Raw genomic sequence first — 24,578 nt, 5'->3', positions numbered from 1 at the left:
TTTAGAGTAGTACACTAGAATTTTTATCATACGTGACAATGTATTTTACTTGCAAACAGGATGATGCGGAGTGCTCTAAGCTGTTTGAGTGGCACGATGGCCCTTTGGTATTGGCTTTGAGAGAAGATGGCTTTTTCCTGATGGATGAAATCTCTTTAGCAGATGATTCTGTTTTGGAGAGGCTGAATAGGTATGTATTTCTTTCTTGTTCTCTAAGCATTGTGTTTTCATTTTCTTTGAAGTAAAAAGCATTTTTGTGCTTGCTGCAAAATTCTATTCATTTTGGTACTAAGGAGACCTGTTGCTTACATGTATTACCTGTAGGAGGTTGACAACAAAACAAAATGGCACTTCTCAAGTCTGTACCCTTTCTCCTTAAATTAGTTTCTCTGTCTGCAGCTATACCCTTTCTCCATACATATATTTGTTGCCGTATAAGACGCACTTTTTCTCCCCCAAAAAATAGGGAAAAAAAGTCCCTGAGTCTTATACAGCAAAGGCAGGGAATCCCCGACATAAACGCCCGCCGATACGGACCACGACCCGCCGCCACGTCGGGAATTCCCTGCCTGTGCATGTAAACTGTGGCTGCAAGTGACGTGTGCCTCTCCCGATGTCTGTTATGTGTTCGGCTGCGTGTCCCCCGCGAGTGTATACTATGCCCGCTCCCGCCGTGTGCCTTATCTCCCTCCCCCATGTGGTTGCGGCCCCACTGGTGTTAATCTGCAGCGGGCTTACCTTTACACCATGCCCGTGAGGATTGGAGACTTCCTTCACAGCCGCACATCTCGCTGTAGTGATCGGCATGTGATGATTGCGTCATTATCACATGGCGATCACTAGAGCGAGATGCGCGGCTGGGAAGGAAGTCTCCAATCCTCATGGGCATGGCGGAGAGGTAGGCCTGCTGCAGATTAACACCTGGAGGGGGCAGCAACCACATGGGGGAGGGAGATGAGGCACGCGGTGGGAGCGGGCATAGTATACACTCGCGTGGGGCATGCAGCCGAACACATAACCGGCATCGGGAGAGGGCAGAGGCACACATCAGGTGCAGCCACAGTTTACACACACACACACGGGGGACGCAGGCATGAGGGACACATGAGGCATTCATAGGTGACACAGAGGACACATGGGGACACAGGCACATCGGGCAGGCATGAGGGACACAGAGGACACATGGGGGACACAGGCACATGGGGCAGGTATGAGGCATGCATGAGGGACACATAGGACATGCATGAGGGACACATAGGGCAGGCACGGGTGACACATAGGGCATGTATGAGGGACACAGAGGACACCTGGGGAGACAATGGGACACAGGAGAACACTTAGGGCAGACACAAACATAATGGGAAACACATTGGTTGAGACACAAGGACACCATTTGAGGGATAACATGTACAAGACGCTCCTGGAATATGGACGCACCAGGTTTAGTATATGTTTTTTTTTTTTTCTCTGGTTTTTGCCCTCTAAACCTGGGTGCGTCTTATACGGCGCGAAATATGTTAAGTTTCTTTGTTAAGTTTCTTTGTCTGCCGCTATACATTTCTCTATACATTAGTTTCTGTGTCTACCACTATATCCTTTCTCCTTACATTAGATTCTTAGTCTGCAGCTATTCCCTTTCTCCACACATTAGTTTCTGTATCTGTAGTGAGAAAACCTAGTAGAGAAAATTGAGAGTAAAGAGAGATGACCGTTAACATGAATACATTTCACAAGAAGATGCGTTATAGATGTTAACCCTAACCTCCCGTAGATTGTGGAAGGCTTGCTGGGCTATAACTTACAAATTGAAATCCCATTACTGTCTGCAATAATTTAGAACACTTTTTTGAATTGTTTAGCAATAATAAGGGAGAACACTTTGCAAATAAAATGTTAAAAATAACCTTCCAAGGTTACTTAAACTAACCAGATCAATTTTCATCTGTCAGCGCTCCTTCTATTCATTCACCTATAACTTTATTACTACTTATAACAACGAAACAATCTATATCTTGTTTTTTTTGCCACCAATTAGGCTTTCTTTGGGTGGGTGGGTGGTACTTTTTGCTAAGAACTATATTGTTGCTAACTGTTTTAACAGGAAAAAGAAGGAAAAAAATGGGGGGAAAAAATCATCATTTCTCAGTTTTTGTCCATTATAGTTTTAAAATAATATAGGTTACCATAATTAAAACCCACACATTTTATTTGCCCATTTGTCCCAGTGTTTGCAACGTTTAAAAATTTTCCCTAGTACAATGTATTGCGCCAATATTTTATTTGGAAATAAAGGGGCATTTTTTTCAGTTTTGTGTCCATCACTAATTATAAGCCCATCATTTAAAAAGTGACAGTAATATACCTTCTTGACATACATATCACAAAAGATTGTACAGAAGCAAGGGACATAGTAGCTACGTCCCTGCGAGAAGATATGGGGAAATGCAGGGACGTGGTTACTCGTCCTGGGGGAGGGGAAGTGGTTAAAGAGAACCAGAGACAATGTAAAGAAAATATTTTATACATACCTGGAGCTTCCTCCAGCCCCATACGCACAGATCGCTCCCACGCTGCCATCCACCGCTGCCCGCAACTACGAGAACTGACTCCAAGCTCTTCCGTCAGTCGTAGCCAGTCTAGCGTAGGAGCAGTGCACTCTTTGCGTATCTCTCCAGCAGCAGCTGGAGAGATATGTAGAGGGCGCACTTCTCCGGCGTAGCCTGGCTCCAAAGTCGTCAGTGACGGGAGCTGGTTCTCGTAGTTGCGGGCAGCGGTGGATGGCGGCGTGGAAGCGCTCCGTACGTATGGGTCTAAAGGAAGCCCCAGGTATGTATAAAATATTTTCTTTAGGATTGTCTCTGGTTCCCTTTAAGCATACAGAAAGTAAGGAACGTAAGTATAAAATAGCAGACATACTATATAACCAATCAATGTTACCATGCATAGATTAGATAAAAAAGATATGATTAAATAGTGGTCAGGCAACACCAATGATAAATTTACACTTAATCAGTAATAAAGCCCGGGGGTAATCCCCCTCCATTGTTAGTAGATTATTATGGTTTGGTCCACATTGTGCCGTAACAAACTTGTTGTTGAATTTTATTTATTTTTTTATTGTTTATTTTGAAAACCTGAGGAAAAATGATTGATCTGCAAGTATTCCCTATTCTACAGTGTCCTTGAAGTTGAGAAAACATTGCTTCTTGCTGAAAAGGGAAGCAGCGAAGATGACAGTGAAGTTGAATGCCTAACTGCTGGAACTAAATTTCGGATTTTGGCTACAATGAACCCTGGGGGTGACTTTGGAAAGAAAGAGGTAACTGTCTTGTGAAAAACTGAAAACACTCATCAGATAAGTACTGGAGGATTGGTAATGGCTTAACAAGCTCTGTCATGCTTCAGGGAGGCAGAGAGAATACACCATTGATGACATGCAACGGAGCCAACAGGGCCCAGTTATTGGCAGAATTCTGGGGGGTTGAGATTTTATCCACCAGACTTAAGGTTCGTATACACGTCCGATAAAGATCGTTCGTTACGAACGATTCGTGACGTTTACACGATATTCAAATTAGACCGAAAAGATCGTTCGTAATGAACGATTGTGTACACACGTGAACGATATAAGTATAAAGTACTGAACGACGAACGATAAAAAAATGCGTGCGCAAACGGAAGTGATGTTATGACAGGCAATAAGAACATGCGTACTACTCCACAGATAATCATTATCGGACGATCTTTGTACACACTGCAACGATTGAACGATTATCTTTCGATAAAATCCGCCGGGTTGGATCGGTCGGATTGAACGATAACGGTCGTTATCGTCCAAAAAAACGATCGTTGGAAAATTTGGAACGCACGATTATCGGTCCGATTGTCGTTATCGTTCGTTTTCGAACGATCGTTATCGTACGTGTGTACTCAGCTTTAGCCAGAGGAGTCATTAATTTGTCTTGAAGTATTCATTGATTGATTTACTTTTTATAAAAAAAAACATAAGTACCATGTGTCATGAACACATTAGCGTTCCCTCCATTAATCCCATATTGCTTGGATCTTAGTGAGCGTACCTCTGTGAGTGAACATAAGTTTCTTTTTTTGTTTAATTTGTTTTTGTTTTTTTTAATATGGAAGAGCTTGATCAATGCGTCTTATCCAGTCTGCTTTTGAAGCAGATGCTTATGCCAGCTATTTCAAGGCTAATTCTTGCCTAGCTGTGATTAACGGTTCAGTCATAATTTTTCTTGTATGTATATGCAATCTCTCATCAGAATCAAAACCTCCTGATAGGCAGTGGAGTTGGGCCCAGTGCACACCGAGCGGATCTTGATGCGATCCGCCGACCGCATCGGCCTGTAAAGCCGCTCGGGTAATGTATTTCAATGGGCTGGTGCACACCGGCGGTTTGAGGTTTTTAGTAAACCACAAACGTGCCTCTTGCTGCACGTTTGCGGTTTGCTAAAAACCTCAAACCGCCGGTGTGCACCAGCCCATTGAAATACATTAGCCACGCGGATGCTCAGGCGGATCGCATGCAAATCCGCCCGGTGTGCACTGGGACTAATCTCTGTCATCCGCACCCAAAACCGCTAGCGTTTTGTGGATCTGCTAGCGGTTTTTGTGTGCACTGGGCCTTAGTGATTGGATTTGGGACTGCCCATTTTATCATGCAGGAATCTAATCACAGCAGTACCCTTCTACATGTAAAATATACCATGGAGCATCAGGGCACGCATACTTATTTCCGGGTAATTATATAACCTCTTTCTCTCTCTGTGAGCACCAATACCAGCTTATTTCTATCACAGCAGCATCATGGCACACATCAAACTCTTATAGAAACCTCATACCGTCTAACTACCTCTTCCAACACCAGGGCATACTTACTACTTTATCTTCAGAAAAAGGACCACATCATTCCAAACACCGCCAGCATAAGAATATCTCTTGCTTACTTTTCTCAGTATGAGGGCACCAGCTCCTTACACTTGTTTTGAACATTGGGGGATATGGAGGATCTACTTTCTTTACCCCCTTTCACACTGAAGATGGGCTTATCTATCTATCTATCTATCTATCTATCTATCTATCTATCTATATATATATATATATATATATATTTATTTATTATAAATGTTTTTTTTAAGGTAACCAAATGTGGAGTGTAGTCAACTCAATCAACCTCCTTAGCGGCAACCCCAAGCCAGGCTCTGGGTAAAAAAGGTGCTAGGAGTGGTTATCCCGAGCTTTGCTCAGGGCAGCTTCGGGAGGGGGGGGTATAGGGAAACAATGTGTGCGCAGCAGCAGTCGTTACTCGCCTCCCATGGATCTAGATGCTCGCAGCCCGTCTTCTTCCAGTCCTCAAAGGCTCTGAGTCCCTCAGGTGAAATCGCCGTTTGTCACATGACTACAGATGGAGATCTCACCGTAAGGATAGAGCATCACTTGGAGGACTGGAGGAAAAATTGCAGCACTCCTCTCAGGGAGGCGAGTTTGTGCAGGGGCTGGTGCAGATTTCTCTGTGGTATAATTCCTCCCCCCCCCCCCTGCTTTTAGGGTCTAAAAACACATGAAAAATTGTACTGCTTTTAGACACTAAAATCCGCAAAGAATCATACCTCCAGGGAGGTTAAGCATCAGTCACATAGGCTCTCAGCCACTAGCATACCAACAATATGTATTAGCAATTTTATGGCTTTTCCCAATGAAACGACTATATGTACACCACTTAATTGATTACATTGCTGGAAGTCTGTATTTATTTATACATTACCTGTTTAGTGGTCTCCCAAGGCTCCTTTAGCCGGGTTGTCCTCCCAGCCAGTTTTGGTGAGCACTTGGCTGTCATCGGCTCACCACCTCCTCTGCTGCAAGCAAAACTGTGCAGAGAAGCACCTGCTCTGCATTCTCTCATCTAGCCCCACCCGGCTACTTTTTCATGCCACCCAGCGGAAAAAAATTCTGGGGAGAACACTGCTGTTGCTGGATTTATTTTCCCAATGTATTGCATAAAAACTGAGATACTATCTCTTTCTGCTTAGAAATAAAGCAGAATCGAATAGATGCATGCAGATGTATCACACAGCATCTTTTCGACTGTTGCAGCCAATCACATTGCCTTTTTTGCTTGCTTTTTGCAGAAGCCTAGAGACTCAGGCTATCAATAAGAGCTTGATCTAACAATCAGCAGCAGCACAAAATGTAAAATAGTGGCGCATAGATAAACTGCCTTTCCACCTATACCTGCGCTAGTGACTCTTAAAGAGAATCTGTACTCTAAAATTCTTACAATAAAAAGCATACCATTCTCTTCATTATGTTTTCCTGGGCCCCTCTGTGCTGTTTCTGTCACTCCCTGCTGCAATCCTGGCTTGTAATTAACAGTTTTAGACAGTGTTTACAAACAAATGACATGGCTTCTAACCAGAGCATGATACGCTGAGAACAGCTTACTGTGTGACTCATGCAGAGCTTGGAGAGGGTGTGTAAAGCTTCTGCCAATGACTAGCAGTGCTGCACATTCCACACATTCCAGCCTCAGCCAACAGAGCCGACAGAGGAAAGAAGATAAGATTAATTACAGAGACAGTGCAACTAGAAAATGCTGCAGTAAGACAGACCACATTAGAACAGGCATAGGAAATTATAGGATAGAAGAAATAAGGCTCAAAATTTTGTTACAGAGCCTCTTTAAAGTACACTTGAAGTCTTAAAAAGAAAAAAAGTCATACTGCTTCACTGATGCAGTGTAGAGATCCTCTTTACCTATGTGGCTCAGTCCTGGTTATGGATGAGTGCATCCATACTGGCTATGTACAAGTAAGGTCCAAGCATGCCCAGTGATCGAGAATTCACTGAATTGGAGGGCTGAAGGAGGATCATCTGGGGAGCCTTTGCACCCCCCCCCCCTTTTTTTTTTTTACATTAGGTGTACTTTAACTTATTTATGGGGCTGCAATGAAGCTTTTTATCTCCTATTTAGCAATGCTTTGTATGTAATCAAGGCTGTTCTTTGCAAGTGAGGACTAGAATTTTACTTAATGCTGAAACTTGGTTTTAGTTATAATGCAGCTTAAATTTATGAACAAGGCTCCTTTTAGCAAGTATTGTTCAGTTAGTGAATTGTAGGCAAATTTATTTTATGCTTTTTTTTTTTCACAGCTGTCTCCTGCCCTTCGTAACAGATTTACTGAGATTTGGTGTCCACAGAGCAATGACCGAGAAGATCTTGTAGAGATAATCGCACACAATCTCAGTCCTACGTTGTGTCTCACCGCCAATGATAACAATGGTAGGTTGTATATGTAAATCGTTTTTTTGCTGCTGGATACTGAACCACTTTCATTGTACATTGGACACTTGGGGCCGGTCCCTCTTCTTAAATATTTTATTTTGTGTGTGTTTTTATAACAAATTTGTAGAAGGTCCAAAGTGAGCTTCATGCTACATCTTTGCACATTTTGTGCTCTCAGGTTAGTACATGGAAGCAAGTGAAATACTTAAAAACACATTTGTGTGGCTCTTACTCATCACCTGGAGTACTGTGCATTCAAAATGTAACCACAGAAGTCCAGTATTTTAGAATCTGTTTGATAGCAATTGCATTTGTTAAACCCATATTGCTTGATTATAGATTGTGATGATATAAGTGCTGCGTAATATGTTGGCGCTTTATAAATACAATAAATAAATAAATATCAGTTCCAGCAAATGAAAGAAAGTATTTTTCATTTACTAATCGATGACCTATATTTATTGAAAAAAAAAAAAATCTATTGTGATCTACTAGAACGACTTTTTCCTGTGTCAGTGGTGTATCCATGTTAAGGCCCCGTTCACACTTGGAAATGCAAAATTGCAATCACTTAGCGATTTAGCGTTGCACTATATTTTTTATGATTGAGATTCTTTTTCTAATGAATGAGAATTTCTTTTTTATTTCAAAGAGTTTTTATTGAAAACCGAGGAATAAGACATACAAAGAAGTATACATATAACGATTAATATCTGTTTGATTAGCAACTTAAAAAACATTGTAAATGACATAGTGTGATTATTATTATAGAGAATCCTGAAGAATTTATTCAAATAAAAGCATAAGCCTCATAAGTTGTACTATTAACACAGTAATATACATTTATCCCTTGGGTTCCAAAATTTCCCGGCCTTTTCTCCCTATCCCTCCCCCCTTACTCTTACCCATATCCCCCCCTCCACCCCCCCCCCCCACCTCCCATAAATTCCCCCCTCAGTGGAACACATCTAATAAAAATACCAAATACTACTAAGTATGTAACGTAAAGCAAATCCGCCTTAAGCAACAGATTGTTAATAATGATAGAGTACCCTCTCTATAAAAAAAGGAAAACTTAACCCTTCTCCTCTACAGAGTGAAAGTTTTTTTACCAAGTACAGCATTACCAAAAATACAGCTTAAGAAAACCATGTTTGATCATAGGTAGACCAAATTCTCCTATATACCAATCATTTTTTTTCCTGCTTCTGATTCCAGGTAGATGTGCCACAGTAGCCAGGAGTTTGCATGCGATAATTGTCTGCTATGTGTTTCTTGCACCAGTTGTTCCATATGCTCAATATATTGCATTTCCTTATACCAATCCCGAATAGATGGCATAGTAGTGGTTTTCCAAAATTTTGGAATAGTAAGACGGGCTGCAGATAGGAAGTGTCTCAGTAGGGATCTTTTGAATTTACGAATTGGCATTGGTAGAATTAGTAAGAGCAAGGCTGAGGGAGAATTATCGATTTCTATATATAGACAGTCTTTAATGATAGCACATATTTTAATCCAAAATTGTTGGATTACTGGACAGGAATGCCAAATATGAACCATGGTCCCAACTTCTTGTGAACATCTCCAACATAGTGCGGTTTCAGATGGGAAAATTTTATGTATGACTGCTGGTGTCTTATACCATCTTGATAATATTTTAAAGGCGTTCTCTTTGCCCCGATTAGAGAGGGATATTATATTTGTAAATATAAAGGCTTTATCCCATTCCTTATCTGTAAACACCCTATCTAGTTCAATATGCCATTTGGAGATATATGCTGGTTTACAGTCATATACTATATCTAGCATCATACAATAATAAGTTGAGAGCGCTTTTTTATCAGGAGGGGATAAAAAAAGTTGCTTTTCCACCTCGCTCGCTTCCCTGTTTGTGTATCCCCCCCTCAGACATTGCCTGAGAAAGTGTAAAAATTGGAAATACTCAAATTGTGGGATGGCCAAAACATTACCCCTAGTCATCAAATCCTGTTTAGATGGGGTTAAATTATCAGGCATAATCTCTTGTAATGTAGCTTGGTCTCCAAGACATTTCCGAATAGTATATGAAGGGTTAAAACCCGGGCCAAAGACAATATTATTCCAAATAGGCGTTAAAGGGCCTAAGTAAGAAGAAACTCTATGTTGTTTAAGGAGCTTGTCCCAAATTTGGAGAGTCATTTTTGTAATATAAGACCACTTTTTAGCTAGTGCTAATCTATCTTGGGGGTAAATCCATATAGCTGCTTTAAGGCCCAGGTCAGATAAGGCATTTTCTATTTGTACCCATTGCCGAGAACCCTGATACCAATCTCTTATACGTGTTAAATGGGTAGCTATTTGATATAATTTTGGTTTCGGGAGAGCCATGCCCCCTGCTTCTTTCATTCTATGAAGAACATTCTTGGCAATTCTATGACCCTTATCTCCCCATATATAATTGAGCCATAAAGAATCTATCTTCTTAAAGAAAGTCATAGGGATATAGATAGGCAATGTCTGAAGGGGGTATAATAATCTTGGCATCAGGTTCATCTTGATAATATTTATACGTCCGGACCACGAGTGTAATACACCTCTCCATCTCTGCAGGTCCTCCTGGAATTTATGTAATAAAGATAAAAAGTTCTCTCTATATAAAAGCGAATTATCTTTGGTAATTCGTAGTCCTAAATAGGTAATATAGTCTTCTTTCCATGAAAAGGGGAATGATCTCTTAAGATTGTAGTATAATCTATGTGGTAGTGATAAATTTAGAGCTTCGCATTTGGAAGTGTTAATTTTAAAGTTACTAATACCTCCAAATGTTTGTATTGTTTTCATTAGATTTGGAAGGGATGTAACTGGATCTGTGATGTATACTAAGAGGTCATCTGCAAAGATGGAGAGTTTATAATGAGCACAGCCCATAGACACGCCGTGTACATCCACATTATCTCTAATAGCTATGGCCAGGTGTTCCATGGATATTATGTAAAGTAGAGGCGAGAGCGGGCAGCCCTGACGGGTGCCGTTACTGATTGGGAGAGGTTCAGATAGGAGCCCGTTTATTTTTAGTTTGGCCATAGGATAGTCATATAGGGCAAAAATTTGATCGAAAAAGCGAGAGCCCGGTGGAAAGCCAAGCTGTGTTAATGAGGCCTTCAAGAAAGCCCATGAGAGTCTATCAAAGGCCTTCTCCGCGTCAAGCGCCAGTAGAAGGCCTGGAATTTTTGCTTTTTGAATATAATTGGAAAGAAGTAACGTTTTTATGGTATTGTCTCTAGGCTCACGCCCAGGGACAAAACCCACCTGATCCGAATGAATAATATCTGGGATAATAGGTAAAAGACGGTTAGCTAATATTTTTGAATATATTTTTAAATCAACGTTAATCAAAGAGATTGGACGGTAATTGGTGCTATAAAGGGGATCTTTCCCTGGCTTTGGGATAACTGTAATATGTGCTTCTTTGGCCTCGGTTGGTAGCCTGGCACCTCTGCCAATCTCATTAAATGCTGTTGTGAATAAGGGGGCCAATTGGCTTCTAAATAATTTAAAATATTCTGAAGAGAACCCGTCAGGGCCTGCCGCCTTCCCTGGTTTAAGCATATTAATAGCCAAAGTAAATTCATCCTCTGTAAGAGGTTCATTTAATGCTTCTATTTGAGTTTCCGATAATGATGGTAATTTGTTTTGTGAAAGAAAATTTTCTAGCAAACCTGGCGGGGGATTATCTATCTTTAGATTATATAATGATTTATAATACACATGGAACACCTTTGCTATCTCCTCTGAGGAGTGTACTTTACGCTTCTGCATATTAAAAATAGCCGGTATAAATGTGGAAGCTCTCTTCTGTCGCAGAGAGAAGGCTAGTAACCGACCACACTTATTAGCTTGTTCGTATAGTTTACTTTTATACCTCATCAGATTATCCATTCTAGATTGTTCTAGAATCTTTTTAAGAGAGTCTCGTTTTTCTTGTAGTGTCTCTAGGGTCTGATCTGAGATTGATTGCTTGTGGAGTTGCTCTAATTTCTCAATATCTGATAATAAAGCTATAATTTTAGACGCTCTTTCTTTCTTACGTTGAGAACCTAACTGAATCAAAACTCCTCTCATCACACATTTGTGGGCATACCGTTTAGATACTGCAGATACCCCATCTTCCCCAGAGTTATTGGCAATATAGTCTTGTAACGCATGTATCAAGCGAGCTTTGCAATCTTTATCCTGTAATAATGCAAGATTTAACTTCCAGTTAAAGTGAGGGCGTGTAATCCCCGGAATTGTAAATTTTAAGAAGACTGGTGAGTGGTCTGACCACAATGAAGGGCCAATATGTGAGGATACCTTCCAAGAAAGCATATTATGGGATATTAAGAATAAATCTATTCTGCTATAGCTCCCATGTGGTTTGGAGAAAAAAGTATAGTCCTTGGACTTTGGGTTAGAGATCCTCCATATATCTACTAATTGAAGTTCAAAAAGTAACCTTTTAATTGGGTGGAGTTTCTTTTTGGAGAGAGATGATACACCTCTAGATGTATCAAGTGTTGGATCCAGGGTCATATTTATATCGCCCCCAATAATTATTCTACCTTCGCTAAATTCATCTAGTTGTAAAAGTATGGAGCTAAGAGCATTAGTTTGATCAATATTAGGCAAATAAATGCTAGCAATAGTAAGGGTGACATTTGAAAGTGTTATCTTAGCAAATATATATCTCCCATCCCTATCTATCTTAGTGTCTTTTATCTCAAATTGGCTGGACCTATGAAATGCAATGGCTACTCCCCGTGATTTCCCACCCTCAAAGTTACTACAGATCCATTTAGGATAGTATTTATTAAATGTCAGGACTGGAGCTTTCCCCTTCATAAAATGTGTCTCCTGTAAGAGAATGATTTTTGTCCTCTCCTTATGACATTGATATAAAATGTGAGATCGTTTAGCAGGCTCGTTTAGACCATTTGCGTTCAAAGAGCATATTTTAGTTGCCATGGCGGATATATAACCAAGAGCTATAGTTTTTCATCTGTGTGAACCACCGAGATAGGAACCTTCCTCCCTCCCCCCCCCCCCCCTTAGACAGCCAACCAGCCGTTTTGCACCCATCCCCTGATGTTATTAGCTCCACAACATACTGGAGCTTAAATTGTGGTGGCATAACGCCACTGCAGTCACCCCAAAAATATTTAGACTGCGTCACCATGTGTGGGAGAAGTAGCTCGGCGATAACCCCAGAGCTCATAGTGTCCCCAGTCCCTCCCCCCTTCTCCCCGCCAAAAATGTATCAAGACATATTAAATCGGCAAAACCAAACTTAAAGCATATATACTGCGATATAGAAAACAGGTCATTTTTGCATAAACATAAACTATGCTATTGATAGTGCATCTATTCAATAAGAAGCCTAAAATCTCTAATAAAAAGGCATTATGATAGTAGTGTAAAACCTTATGCTCTAGTTATTTAAGAGTGTATAACGTGTCACCGAAATTATACTCCGGATTGAAAAGGTGGATACAGAAGATTATTACTAATAAACCTCAGCCATCTTCTGACAATAGTCTTTGTCTGCGCCTAGGGTCAGATGGTCTCGCTCTTTGCCAGCGTTCTTTTTGAGGAAGGGGCTTAATTTCTTCCATAGAGGGCCAATCTGGTAGTAAAATTTTATCACAGGTAAGAAAATCTTGAATCTTTGGTAGATCTTTTGGACTCTGGAAAACGATAGACTTGCCTTCTTTCTTTATTAGCAAACGAAAGGGGAATCCCCATGCATATAGTGCCCCTGCAGATTTCACTGCTTCCAGAAGAGGTTTTGTGGCTCGACGTAGCTGCAATGTATATCTGGATAAATCCGGGAAAAATAGGAGGGTAACTCCATCAAAATCGATCGAGCCCTTCTCTCTGGCTGCATTCATTATCTCCTCTTTAATGGTGTAGGAGTGTAACCTGCATATGACATCTCTTGGAAGGTTATTACGCATTTGGCCAAAAGCTCTATGGGCTCTGTCAATCACAATGTCAAAATCCTCCTCCTTTCCCAGCAAGATCCTGAAAATACCTTGTATTGATGGTAATAGATCCTCATATTTCGTTGCCTCCGGGAGACCCCTTATTCGCACATTGTTGCGCCGTCCCCTGTTCTCCAAATCGTCTATTTTTAACACGTGCTCGAGGTGGGCTTGATCTTGTGCTTGAGATTTTTGAATAAGCTCTTCCACCTTCTTTTCTAAAGATTCTTGATTCTTCTCTAAAATATCTACTCTATCTCCAACATCATACAGATCAGCTCTCACTTCCTCAATGTCCCGCTTATACGCTGTCTCTATGCGAAGGGCAAAGGCCTCAAAATCACGTTTGGATGGAATGCTGCGTAGCAGGGCCTTAATGTCAAGTTCTTCCTCTTCCCCATCTTCATCCCCATCAGAAATTTCGGGGGACCCCTCTGGTGTAGCTTGAGAGCGAATGCTCTTGTGGGGTGAGGGGGAATGATCATGCTGAGATCTGCGTACCTCTGATCGGGAAGGAGCGCTGGATGCTGCGTCATCATGCTTTCTGTTGGAGCGGGAGCCAGTCTGCCGGAAAAAAGTTCCGATCTCGGCGTTGGTCGCTCTTCCTGCACCCTTAGCTTTCTTGTCCTTCTTCTCCTTTCCCATCCTGCCGATTTAGGGCTCTCTGTATCTAGCGGGGAGTCGGCTGGGGATCACTCAGGACGGAGCTCTTCCTACACGCGTCTTACCGCGGCCATCGCCAAGCCACGCCCCATGAATGAGAATTTCAACGCAATTGCCGGGAAAATGCTGCATGTAACGAGTTTGCAATCAGCGATGATCGCGAGTAATCCCATAGGATTACTTATACTGATCGACAGCATTCAGCTAAGTGTGAATCACCGGCGCTGTGAATGAACCCAAAAAATTGGTGGGGAAACCAATGGTGATCCAAGATGAAAAAGGGCAAGAAAAAAAGTTGAAAATAATAAAATGTTCCTCTTCCATGGCTATAGCTGCCTGGAACACCAAGTTCCATGTAACCTAATATGCAAAGGAAGTAATGCCACTTTATCTTTTAGTTGGCTTGGTTTTCATTTTTTTTACCATTTTTTTCCACCTTTTTGCTACAGAAACAAAATATTTAGGCCAGGGACAAGCTGTTCAATGCTCTCCACCTCCTCCCATACCATCTCCCCAAAGCAGCTCTGTTTCTGTGAACTTCTAGTGATAAAGCCTGACAACAGAAGATCTATGAGCATATTGTGTACATACTGCTACATTTTTATTTCAGAAAATATTTTTTGTTTTTTAACCCTAACAGTGGTTTTAATTTAAAAGGAAATGGTTACAATAAAATAAAATTGTATTGTTAAAATAGTTCATATTTTAGTGCCAATGAAGTCAGGAGTTGACTTACATTTTAATCTCTAAATTTTTGCCTAAGCAGTATTGTTTTGCTAAAATGGGATTTTGTCTAGGTATGGCTTATTTTCAGGTTTTAATTATTTGTTTTAAAATTTGTTCTGTTGAATAATGTGAAATTTGGAACTGAAATTCTGGTTTAACAGCTTCAGGTACTGATCTAGCGGAGCTCATCATGGACTTCATTGAATGGCTGACCAACCAAGAATTTGGTCGACGCTGTATATTCAGCATCCGAGATATCCTCTCCTGGGTGAATTTTATGAATGCAACAGCTGAAGATGGTATGGCTGATAAAGAAGGCGGCGGGACAAGCCTTAGTACGGTTACAGCTTTTGTACATGCTGCTTGCTTGGTGTACATTGATGCTTTAGGATCAGGTGAGTGTTCCGTCATTGGTACATCTATAAGTATCTATGAATTGATTCATTCTGATTTGATCTATCTGCCCTAAATAAATGTGGAGAAAGGCAAGCTACATTTATAGTAGGCAAGACGTGTGACTCAACCAAAACCAACTTACTCAGATAGCCATACACAAATATTGTTATTTATATGGCTCAGAGTAGTTTGGGTTTTAATTATTGCAGGAAAACTACAGAACCAAACAAAATTCAATGATCCATAAGTAGACTTTTTTTTGCCCATTACTTAATCACAGCTTATCACACCTAACTGATCTATATGTTTTTGTTTTTTTTTGTGGCCCTAGAAGAGGTGGAAAAAATTGTAATAAATAGGTAATGCTTTTTAGAATAAATGGAGTACAGAACTAAGGTTTGATTTAATTCTTTTTTTTTTTTTTTTTACTATCACAGAAGGAGAATTGACTCTTGGGGGTTTAATTCTGAGGTGATTAGTGTTTGCACTTGCCATCTGAAATAGTATCAGTAGATAATTCAGTACTTCCTTTTTTCTGCGCAGGTACTACATTTTCCTCAGCTGAGGCTGCTGTCTCGGCCAGACAAAGGTGTATGCAGTTTTTACAAGACAAACTTTCTGCTGTCACTGAAGCAACTGAAGATGTGCTCGCAGAGCTTCAAATGTATGACATCTCCAAGGAGCGGAAGATACATCAAACAGAGGGATCCTTTGGAATCCATCCTTTTTATATACCAAGAGGCAAGGAATTTACTAATTGCATTTTCTCTTTCTTGTTATTATGTAAAAGACATTTGAATCTTCAGATACTCCACCCAAGTAATCTCAGGGGAATCTACTGAGTCTACCTTTTCCTCTTTGTTTGCTCGCAGCTATCTGTTTTGTCTTTTTTTTCTGAATAAAGCGATCTGTCTTTTTTGGTGTACTCTAGGGTCATTTAAGTTATGTAAAGCTTTGGAAGTACATATTATGTGTTTTAAAAACTGTGGGTGGCTTGTTTTTTTTTTTTTTTTAATATCTTTTAGTCGATTTTAAGTAATGAGATCAAAGAAATTGTCCCTCCATACTCTTCATGCTGTTAGGGCCCTAATGAAGTAACTATAGAGCCACTGCTCCATTTTGATGCTCTGAATCCTTATATCTCGTAACATATGATCTTTGAAAGGTTGTAGGAGTCTTTCACCACTATGATTATATGGTGTTTTTAGCTGGGCATATGCCCTGAAGGTAAGTCTTCCCTATTTCTTTTAAAGCACACTCCACTAAATCAATGGGTATGACCTGTATGGTCAAAAAAACAAGCTTCTGAAGCCCATATTGGTCCACTCGGCCAAACTAATAACTAGCAAATTTATGCATCTTGGAATTGGACCACTCAAATGCAGGGGGATGATAATTTTGATTGGTTCAATTCCAAGCTTGCATAAACTTCACATTATTAACATCTCATTGACCTCTTTTCCAACGTGGATTTTTTTCCACCCCATTATCTTTTTCCACTGCAAATCACAATTGCGCTGAGATTCTGATCACGATTTGCAGCACTTTAAATATACGGTTTCCGTGTGTTGCGATTTTCATACAATTGTCATTGTGTGCATTGCCATTTTTGGATGATAGGGCTGGACTTCACACCACATAGGAAATCGCACAAAAATCGCATAGTATTGCTATTTATGTTAGCTTCCATAGGGTATACCTAACTGCGTTGTGGTAAAAATCATAGCACACACAATTGCCACTTTGGGAAAAGGGGCACCAGGATTACAATGTTCTGGTGCCCCTGCAATTTAGGTTTGGAATGCACCTAGTGGAAAAGGGCCCTTATTTTGGCTGAAGGCCTCAGAGAACACTTTTGATCTACAAATGTTTTACACACCCACAAACTTTAACATCAAAGGGCAAGTCATTTAATTAAGTAGCTCTTTATGTAGCAAACACAGTATAATTTTAATTATTTAAGTAGTAATAAATGTAGGGTGTACTTGGGGCCTATTTCTGTTGAAATAGGCTGCACCCAAATCACTTGTGGTCCTCCAAAAATAGTGCCGTCTGCAGTTTTCCGTAGACCACATCAGAATCTCTATACCCGTGCATGGCACAGCAATAACAATTCAGCTTTAGAACAGGACGGGCGCCGCATCCAAATTGGAAACTGACACGGCACCCAGAGGAAATGGGCCCTTTCAGGTGCTACTTACAAAATTTGAATTATACAGTGCACTATCAAATGTATATGGTTTTATTGATATCACCTTTATCCATATTGTTAAAATGAAGATAAAATAACTGAAGGTGGAAAAAGCCAGTTGTTTCCATGAGATATACCGTACATACTTTTCATATGCCTGCTGGAGGAAAAGAAACTAAACTCACATGGTGACTCCTTTTAGTGATAAAAATTGCTCATCTGCCCATTGCTTTCAGTGACATTTATCCATCTACAAGCAGTGTTTGATTAATCGTTCTTTTAATCAGGAATTTTAAGTTGCTTTGTTACTTTCTAGGTCCTAACTTTGAAGGAGAAGATTTGGCTAATTATGCACTTGATTCAAACACCACTTCAATGAATGCCCAGAGACTGTTGAGAGCCCTACAGCTTCAGAAACCAATCCTGTTGGAGGGTTCACCAGGCGTTGGCAAGACCAGTCTTGTTGCTGCATTGGCTAAAGCATCTGGGAATCATCTTGTGCGAATTAACCTTTCTGAGCAAACGGTACGGTTATGATAGTGTGTAATGATCATTGAGATTTCTTTAGATATATTTGATATTCATAACATTTTTTGTGTAATCTACTGTTTCATGTTCTTTAAAAAAACCTATACTGAAAAAAAGTTCCCTTGGGGGGTACTCACCTCAGTAGGGGGAAGCCTCTGGACCATATTGAGGCTTCCCTCATCCTCCTGTGTCCCACGGCAGTCTCGCTGCAGCCCCCGGAACGCACAGGCGACAAATCCGACAGCCTGTGCAATATTTACCTTTACGGTCTCCAGTGGGGGGCGCTGTTGTGGCTCTTCTCACAGAGATAGGCGAAAATAGCCAATCTCCGGCGGGTCCGCTATTTTCGCCTATCTCCGTGGGAAGAGCGGATACTGCGCCTGCTCTGGAGCCAAAAGGTAAATATTTACATCGCCACCGATCCGGGAGGATTTTCTCCCCCGCCGTGGGACCGAGGATGACTGGGGAAGCCTCAATAGGATCCGGAGGCTTCCCCCACCCATACCTATGGAGTGGGAAGGCTTTGAAGAGCATAGATCTAGTGAAGTTCAGTCACTACTACCTCTTCATCCTCTCTCGGGCAGCCTTTGGAAATACTTGCAGCACTAAGTGCTTCTGAAGATGGTGCATCCCTATTGCGTATGCATGCGAGAGCCCAGACTTGCACAGTACAGATGTGCTTGTCTTCAGGAACAATGGTTAGGTTTGCTGTCTTTTGCATTCACATTTATTTAAGAGTTACTTAACATTTCAGCGCTTCTTTCACATTTATAAAATGTAAAGAAAAAAGTTTCCAATTTGTTTTATTTTCTGCATTACTGATCTTTCAAATTATAATACTTTAGGATGTGACAGATTTATTTGGCACTGACCTACCAGTTGAAGGGGGCAAAGGGGGTGAGTTTTCATGGCGTGATGGGCCTTTTCTCTCAGCCTTAAAAGCTGGACACTGGATTGTTCTGGATGAAGTAAGCTACTTTTTTTAATTTTATTACATTGTCTCTCCATTATATTGTTCTGCTCATGTTTAGTAAAATGTATAAGCAGGTCTTGTTTTGTGACTTTCTCCCACTGTGCTTTAATTTTTGAGGTTTCCAAATGTTATACTGCTCTTTCTTAGGCATGGATTTTCTCTAGTGCAGTGGTTCTTAATGTTGTTGGAGGTACAGAACCCTGCAAGTTTCATACATGCATTCACCCGAACCCTTCGTAGTCCAAACCTTTCATAGTTGGAAACAGTTTGGGGTTGTTGTTTTTTTCAGATTAAAACTGATATATTTTTAGGGCACAAAATGAACCATACATCAGTTACACATAAAATTACTGTGTTAAAAGAAAAAAAACAAAACGCAAAAATGAATATTTAGTGAATAGACACACATGCCTCTGCAAAATCCCTGAGACTGCCTCACCGAACCACTGCTCTGGTGTAATGCATTCCAAAAAGTAAAGCAAATGAAGTACTGTAGTTTCAGAGTAAATTATTTTGGGCATCTACTTTGAGTTAGTTTTTCACACTTTTTTTTTCTTTTTGTACAGCTAAATTTGGCTTCTCAGTCAGTGCTGGAGGGACTCAATGCTTGTTTTGATCATCGTTCTGAAGTGTACATACCAGAGCTAAGCATGACATTTCAAGTGCAACATGAAAGAACAAAGATCTTTGGTTGCCAGAACCCTTTCCGACAAGGAGGTGGGCGGAAAGGTCTCCCACGATCTTTTCTTAACAGGTTCACACAGGTTAGTGTTTCTGAATCTGATGAAGTCTGTTTTTGTATTTGTTTTATATAGTGTACATCTAAACTCATCTCCTAACCCTCTGGGGGATAATCCCGAGCTGAGCTCGGGGTAAGCCGCCACAGAGGATTTCTCAGGCCCTGGTGGGCCGATTTGCATAATTTTTTTTTTTCGTTGCACGCAGCTAGCACTTTGCTAGCTGCGTGTATATACCGATCGCCATCACTCCGTGCTGATTCGCTGCTACCCGCCGCTCCCCCCCCCCCCAAGACCCCGTGCGCAGCCTGGCCAATCAGTGCCAGGCAGCGCTGAGGGGTGGATCGGGACTCCCTCTGATGTCGTTGACGTCATTCCGATCGTCGCCATGGCGACGGGGGAAGCCAAACAGGAAATCCCGTTCTGAACGGGATTTCCTGTTTGCTTTGATTGCCGGAGGCGATCGGAGGGGGTGGGGGGATGCCGCTGCACAGCGGCTATCATGTAGCTAGTGCTAGGCTAGCTACATGATTAAAAAAAAATAATAATTTTAAAAAAATGTGCTGCGCTGCCCCCTGGCGATATTATTGTATCCCCCAGGAGGTTAAAAAGCTGGCTAGTAATCTTCAAAGGCAATAGGACATGCCAGACATCTGAGTTGCTGGTTGTCCCACTGATAGGCATGTTCTGTTTGGTGGAGAATCCCATATTTTTATGCCAGAGCGGAGTGATTGGCCTTTGTGTAGACAATGCCCATTGCTTCCTTATCGTAAAGGAAATAACAGTACCAGTAATTTAATAGCACTCTCCAGCCTATCTGATTTTTACTTTATAACAGGATGCAGCCAGAAATGTCTGCAGGGGATCAGCATTTGTGCACAATCTCCCCCAACTATCTTGTGTATGTAATTTACAATGCAAACTTGTCATAAATATGGGTCATAGGAAGTGATCCTATAATAAATTCTAAGTGTGAAGTAAAACCCTGTACAAGGCTAGATTTTTGCCTGCAACCTAAATCCCTGTTTCTGCAACAGGCTGTTACTTGCAGCAAACTGGGACAGAGTGGGCTATCAAAATATTCAATTTATGCTGGTTGCTCGTTATCCATGTCTGTACAGGCATTAGACAAACTGCGAAACCATGATATATCGGTTTGGCCTTCAAAAATCATATCTCTGTACTATGCACTTTTGTGAAAATTGTTTCTAAACACACATTGGCCCATACGCAATTCACTTTTTCACCTGAGTTTTCTCCTAGGTGATATTTTCACAACTTGCAAATAAAATGCCTTTTAAACCACCAGCAAGCAAACAAATACTCAAAATAATTTTGACAGTACTTTTTTACCTACTTTTTGGTACTTTTTCCATTGCAAAGTGCTAAAAAGTTATTTTAAATTGAAGATGAAAAATTATCTCCTAGGAGAAAATTCAGGAGAAAAAGTGAATTGCATATGGCCCATTGACTCCAGAGAATTTGGCCTGGTAAAATATGGTTAATTTGTGAAATCATTCATCATCCACCATGTCACATTAAATAGAGAGGTTTTGCGGGTGATAAAAGTGGGTCCAAGCCAGTTATAAAACATTTGGAGCTTCCATATGACATTTGCAGGCTAAAACTATGGAACTGCTGGTCTGTTTTTGTATATATTTTTTTATATAATGTAGCATAGTACAATTGAATAGGGATATCTTAAAATTAAATAAAGTGGTGTAGCTGACAATATCTCAACTATTCTTTCAGTGGGAATTTCTTTTCACTTGTTGGTCTGGAAATTCGATCATGTTTTTATCCTATATAATAAAATCCAAGTGTTTCTGCGTCCGTGTGTGTCCCTGCTCATAACGAACTGCGCATGTGCGCAGAGACACTGAGGGGGAGTGACCTGTGGCTTCAAGGGGCAGACGGGACCGGCAGGCGTGTGCGCGCCGCGGGAGCACGCGCAGTGACATGCGGTGACAGACCTAGAGCCCGTTTTTAACTTGCTGAGCGGTCTGGACGAGCTCAGCTCGTCCAACACCGCCAGAGGCTGCCGCTCAGGCCCTGCTGGGCCGATTTTCGTCAAATAAAAAGCAGCACACGCAGCCAGCACTTTGCCAGCCGCGTGTGCTGCCTGATCGCCGCCGCTCTGCGGCGATCCGCCGCGAGCAGCGGCGAAAGAGGGTCCCCCCAGCCGCCTGAGCCCAGCGTAGCCGGAACAAAAAGTTCCGGCCAGCGCTAAGGGCTGGATCGGAGGCGGCTGACGTCAGGACGTCGGCTGACGTCGATGACGTCACTCCGCTCGTCGCTATGGCGACGATGTAAGCAAAACAAGGAAGGCCGCTCATTGCGGCCTTCCTTGTTTATTCTGGGCGCCGGAGGCGATCGGAAGAACGCCTCCGGAGCGCCCTCTAGTGGGCTTTCATGCAGCCAACTTTCAGTTGGCTGCATGAAATAGTTTTTTTTTTAATTTAAAAAAAACCCTCCCGCAGCCACCCTGGCGATTTAATCAGAACGCCAGGGTGGTTAAACGGGCTTAGGTCAGCTAGTTCTCAATAAAATTAGATTTCCACTAATGGAAGGCTTCAGTTTCTGCACCCAGAAAGAAGTCCGGCTTCATGACAATACGTGAAAATAATGAGGGACTATTTGTGTATTTTTACTAATATTATGGAGACCTTGTGTCTTTTAGGTTTGTGACAACACACAGCGCATAGATAAAAAAATTATGTTTACAATGCAGTGACCTTAGCACATTACAACAGAGGAAGTGTTTGCACCATTTTGATACCAGATTTATAGTAAAAACTGCTCCGCACAAAAGAAATTCTGCAGTTTGCAAAACAATTCTGTTTTAATCTTTTGTTTTCCCAGGTTTTCATTGATCAACTTTCAACATCGGATATGGAATTCATAGCCAATGCAATGTTTCCTACCTTGGGTGAAACTATCATTTCTAAAATAGTAGCTTTTAACAACCAGGTAGAGTATATATTATGTGTTATGTAGTTAAAATTCCTTGTCTTTCCTAGTTTATGTGAAGTAGTAATTTAAAATCATGGAGTGGTTTAGGATCACAATGCAGTGGGAGGGAAAGTTGCGGGGAAGCAGCTACAGTGTAGCTGCTGGTGGGGCAGGGGGTGGGTATGTGGAGGGTTTGTGGTAGGGATTGGCAAAGGTAGAGGAAGAAATGTGTATCCAGCTCTGGATACAGAGATTTAGAATACATGCTAGCCTTAATGACCTCGCAATGTGGCAGCATCCATCATTTTGGTGTTCTGAGGAAGTGTCTGGATTGAGGCGCTGTGTCTTCAGTTGCTTTCGGTTTTCAGGTCTGAGCTGTCTGGAGGGAATGGTGTCAAGGGGATCAAAGCACTCTTCCAACTTCAGCACCTGCATGCAAATTTACAGAAGTAATGAGGTTGGGGGGGGGGTCAAGAAGCAATGTAAAAAAAAATGGCAAAAAAGCTGAAACACTGATTTAGTCCTTGAGGTGGCATAGGTATAGCCTTGGGTGGAAGGTTCTTCATATCCAAGCTTTTATTGTCAAAACAGTGAGTACAGAAATCCCTTTATTGTTAGTTTATGTGCAGTTAATTAAGGTACATTTTATATTGAACTTCAACATTTGCCACACTTACTAGGAATATTCTAGATTATAGAATTCTGTTATGAGACCTGAAAATGACATATATTAAGGCATAACTGTAAACCTACCTAACCACTCAGCAATCGCCTAATGCATAATGGTGGCCGCAAACTGTGTCTCTCGCACCTCGATCACGCCAGGTGGCGTGATCTTGCACAAGGCAAAATAAGCAGGGAACGGGCGCTCGCTTGAGTGCACGTTCCCTGGTGTAAATGAAGTAGGGCTCCGTGATCAGCCTGCCAGCCGTGATCGGAGCTGGCAGGCTGATTTCAAGACAAAAACCAATCATATATGTGTACAGCGCTGCGATCTGGAGCAGCATTGTAGAGAGGACATCCCTGTCACTTAACTCTCCCTCCCAATGGCTCACAATCTAATCCCTATCATAGGAATATGCCTTTGTATGTAATGTGTAGTGTATCTATCTTAGTGTAGGTACAATTTAGGGAAGGGGGGGGGGGGTGATTCAAACATCCAAAAAACACTTTTTATTTTAATAAAAAAAAGCATGATCGCAGCAGCAATCAGATACCGCCAAAAGAAAGTTCTATTGGTGAGAAGAAAAGGAGATAAAATTCCTTTGGGTGCTACGTTGTATGACCAAGCAATAAACCATTAAAGCTGGTGAAGTGCTGAAAAAAATGGCCTGGACACTGGGGGGGGGGGGGGGGAGGGGGGTTATAAACCTCTGGTCTTCAAGAGCTTAAAGGGTACCTGTGAGGAAAAAATAGTCCAGACGCTTCCTCCATCCTCCTTGACAGCATTGGTCTAGCGCTGGGCCCTTCTGAACATATATGCGACAAGAGGTTGTCAAATATGTTCTCGCAGCTGTTTCGGTGCATGTACGAGCACAGTCGCACTGCACAGGTGTGAGTACGGCTTGCTCAGTACCATGAATGGATTTGTACTACTGCACAGGCTGTACCTGCACAGTTCAGTCATGCTTGTACAACAATGAAGAAAAAGAGAGTCCCAGCGACATCCTTACTTGTCTGAGAGGGAAGGCTCTGGGTCCTATAAAGCCTTCCCATTACACTCTCGATCCCCTCGTTCCAGTGCTGACTCTTCCATTTGAATCCCATGCCTCAGGAGGCTTTGGAAGTCTTTGTTAGCCTGAGTGCGGGTAGGTCTGTACTGCGCATGCGTGAGTACACGAGAGAGTGCATTAGCACAGGCTCAGTATGGAGCTGCCCATTTTTGGGAGCACTCTGGCAACCAAATACTTCCAAAGCCTCCTGCGGCGGCAAAAAGCAATATTCAACCAATCTGATGCTACTGGGGGTGACAGACCTGGAATGAGGGGACCATGAGAGGAGTGGGAAGTCTCTATTGGACTAAGAGCCTTCCCTCTCCTTGGGTATGTATTTGTTTTCCAGTTCCCATTCGCTTTAACCCTGTAAAATGGAGATGGCTTCAACAGAGGTG

General features: G+C 41.6%; 1 protein-coding gene across 1 annotated transcript in view; it reads left to right on the top strand.

Annotated features, from left to right (window-relative positions):
• MDN1 (midasin AAA ATPase 1) overlaps positions 1–24,578 on the top strand; it is a 317,199-nt gene that overhangs the window by 122,441 nt on the left and 170,180 nt on the right. Inside the window, exons 31-39 of the mRNA XM_068231147.1 lie at positions 60–190; positions 3,178–3,319; positions 7,171–7,300; positions 14,853–15,086; positions 15,631–15,828; positions 17,595–17,803; positions 18,652–18,774; positions 19,346–19,543; positions 22,379–22,486. Of these exons, the coding sequence (XP_068087248.1) occupies positions 60–190; positions 3,178–3,319; positions 7,171–7,300; positions 14,853–15,086; positions 15,631–15,828; positions 17,595–17,803; positions 18,652–18,774; positions 19,346–19,543; positions 22,379–22,486 (1,473 nt within the window). The remainder of the gene's footprint in view (positions 1–59; positions 191–3,177; positions 3,320–7,170; positions 7,301–14,852; positions 15,087–15,630; positions 15,829–17,594; positions 17,804–18,651; positions 18,775–19,345; positions 19,544–22,378; positions 22,487–24,578) is intronic.

The sequence above is a fragment of the Hyperolius riggenbachi genome, chromosome 4 (assembly GCF_040937935.1).
Source record: "Hyperolius riggenbachi isolate aHypRig1 chromosome 4, aHypRig1.pri, whole genome shotgun sequence".
In the NCBI taxonomy this organism is placed as follows: Eukaryota; Metazoa; Chordata; class Amphibia; order Anura; family Hyperoliidae; genus Hyperolius; species Hyperolius riggenbachi.
Note: the sequence above shows the minus strand (reverse complement) of the source record. Positions and strands in the feature narration are given on the sequence as shown.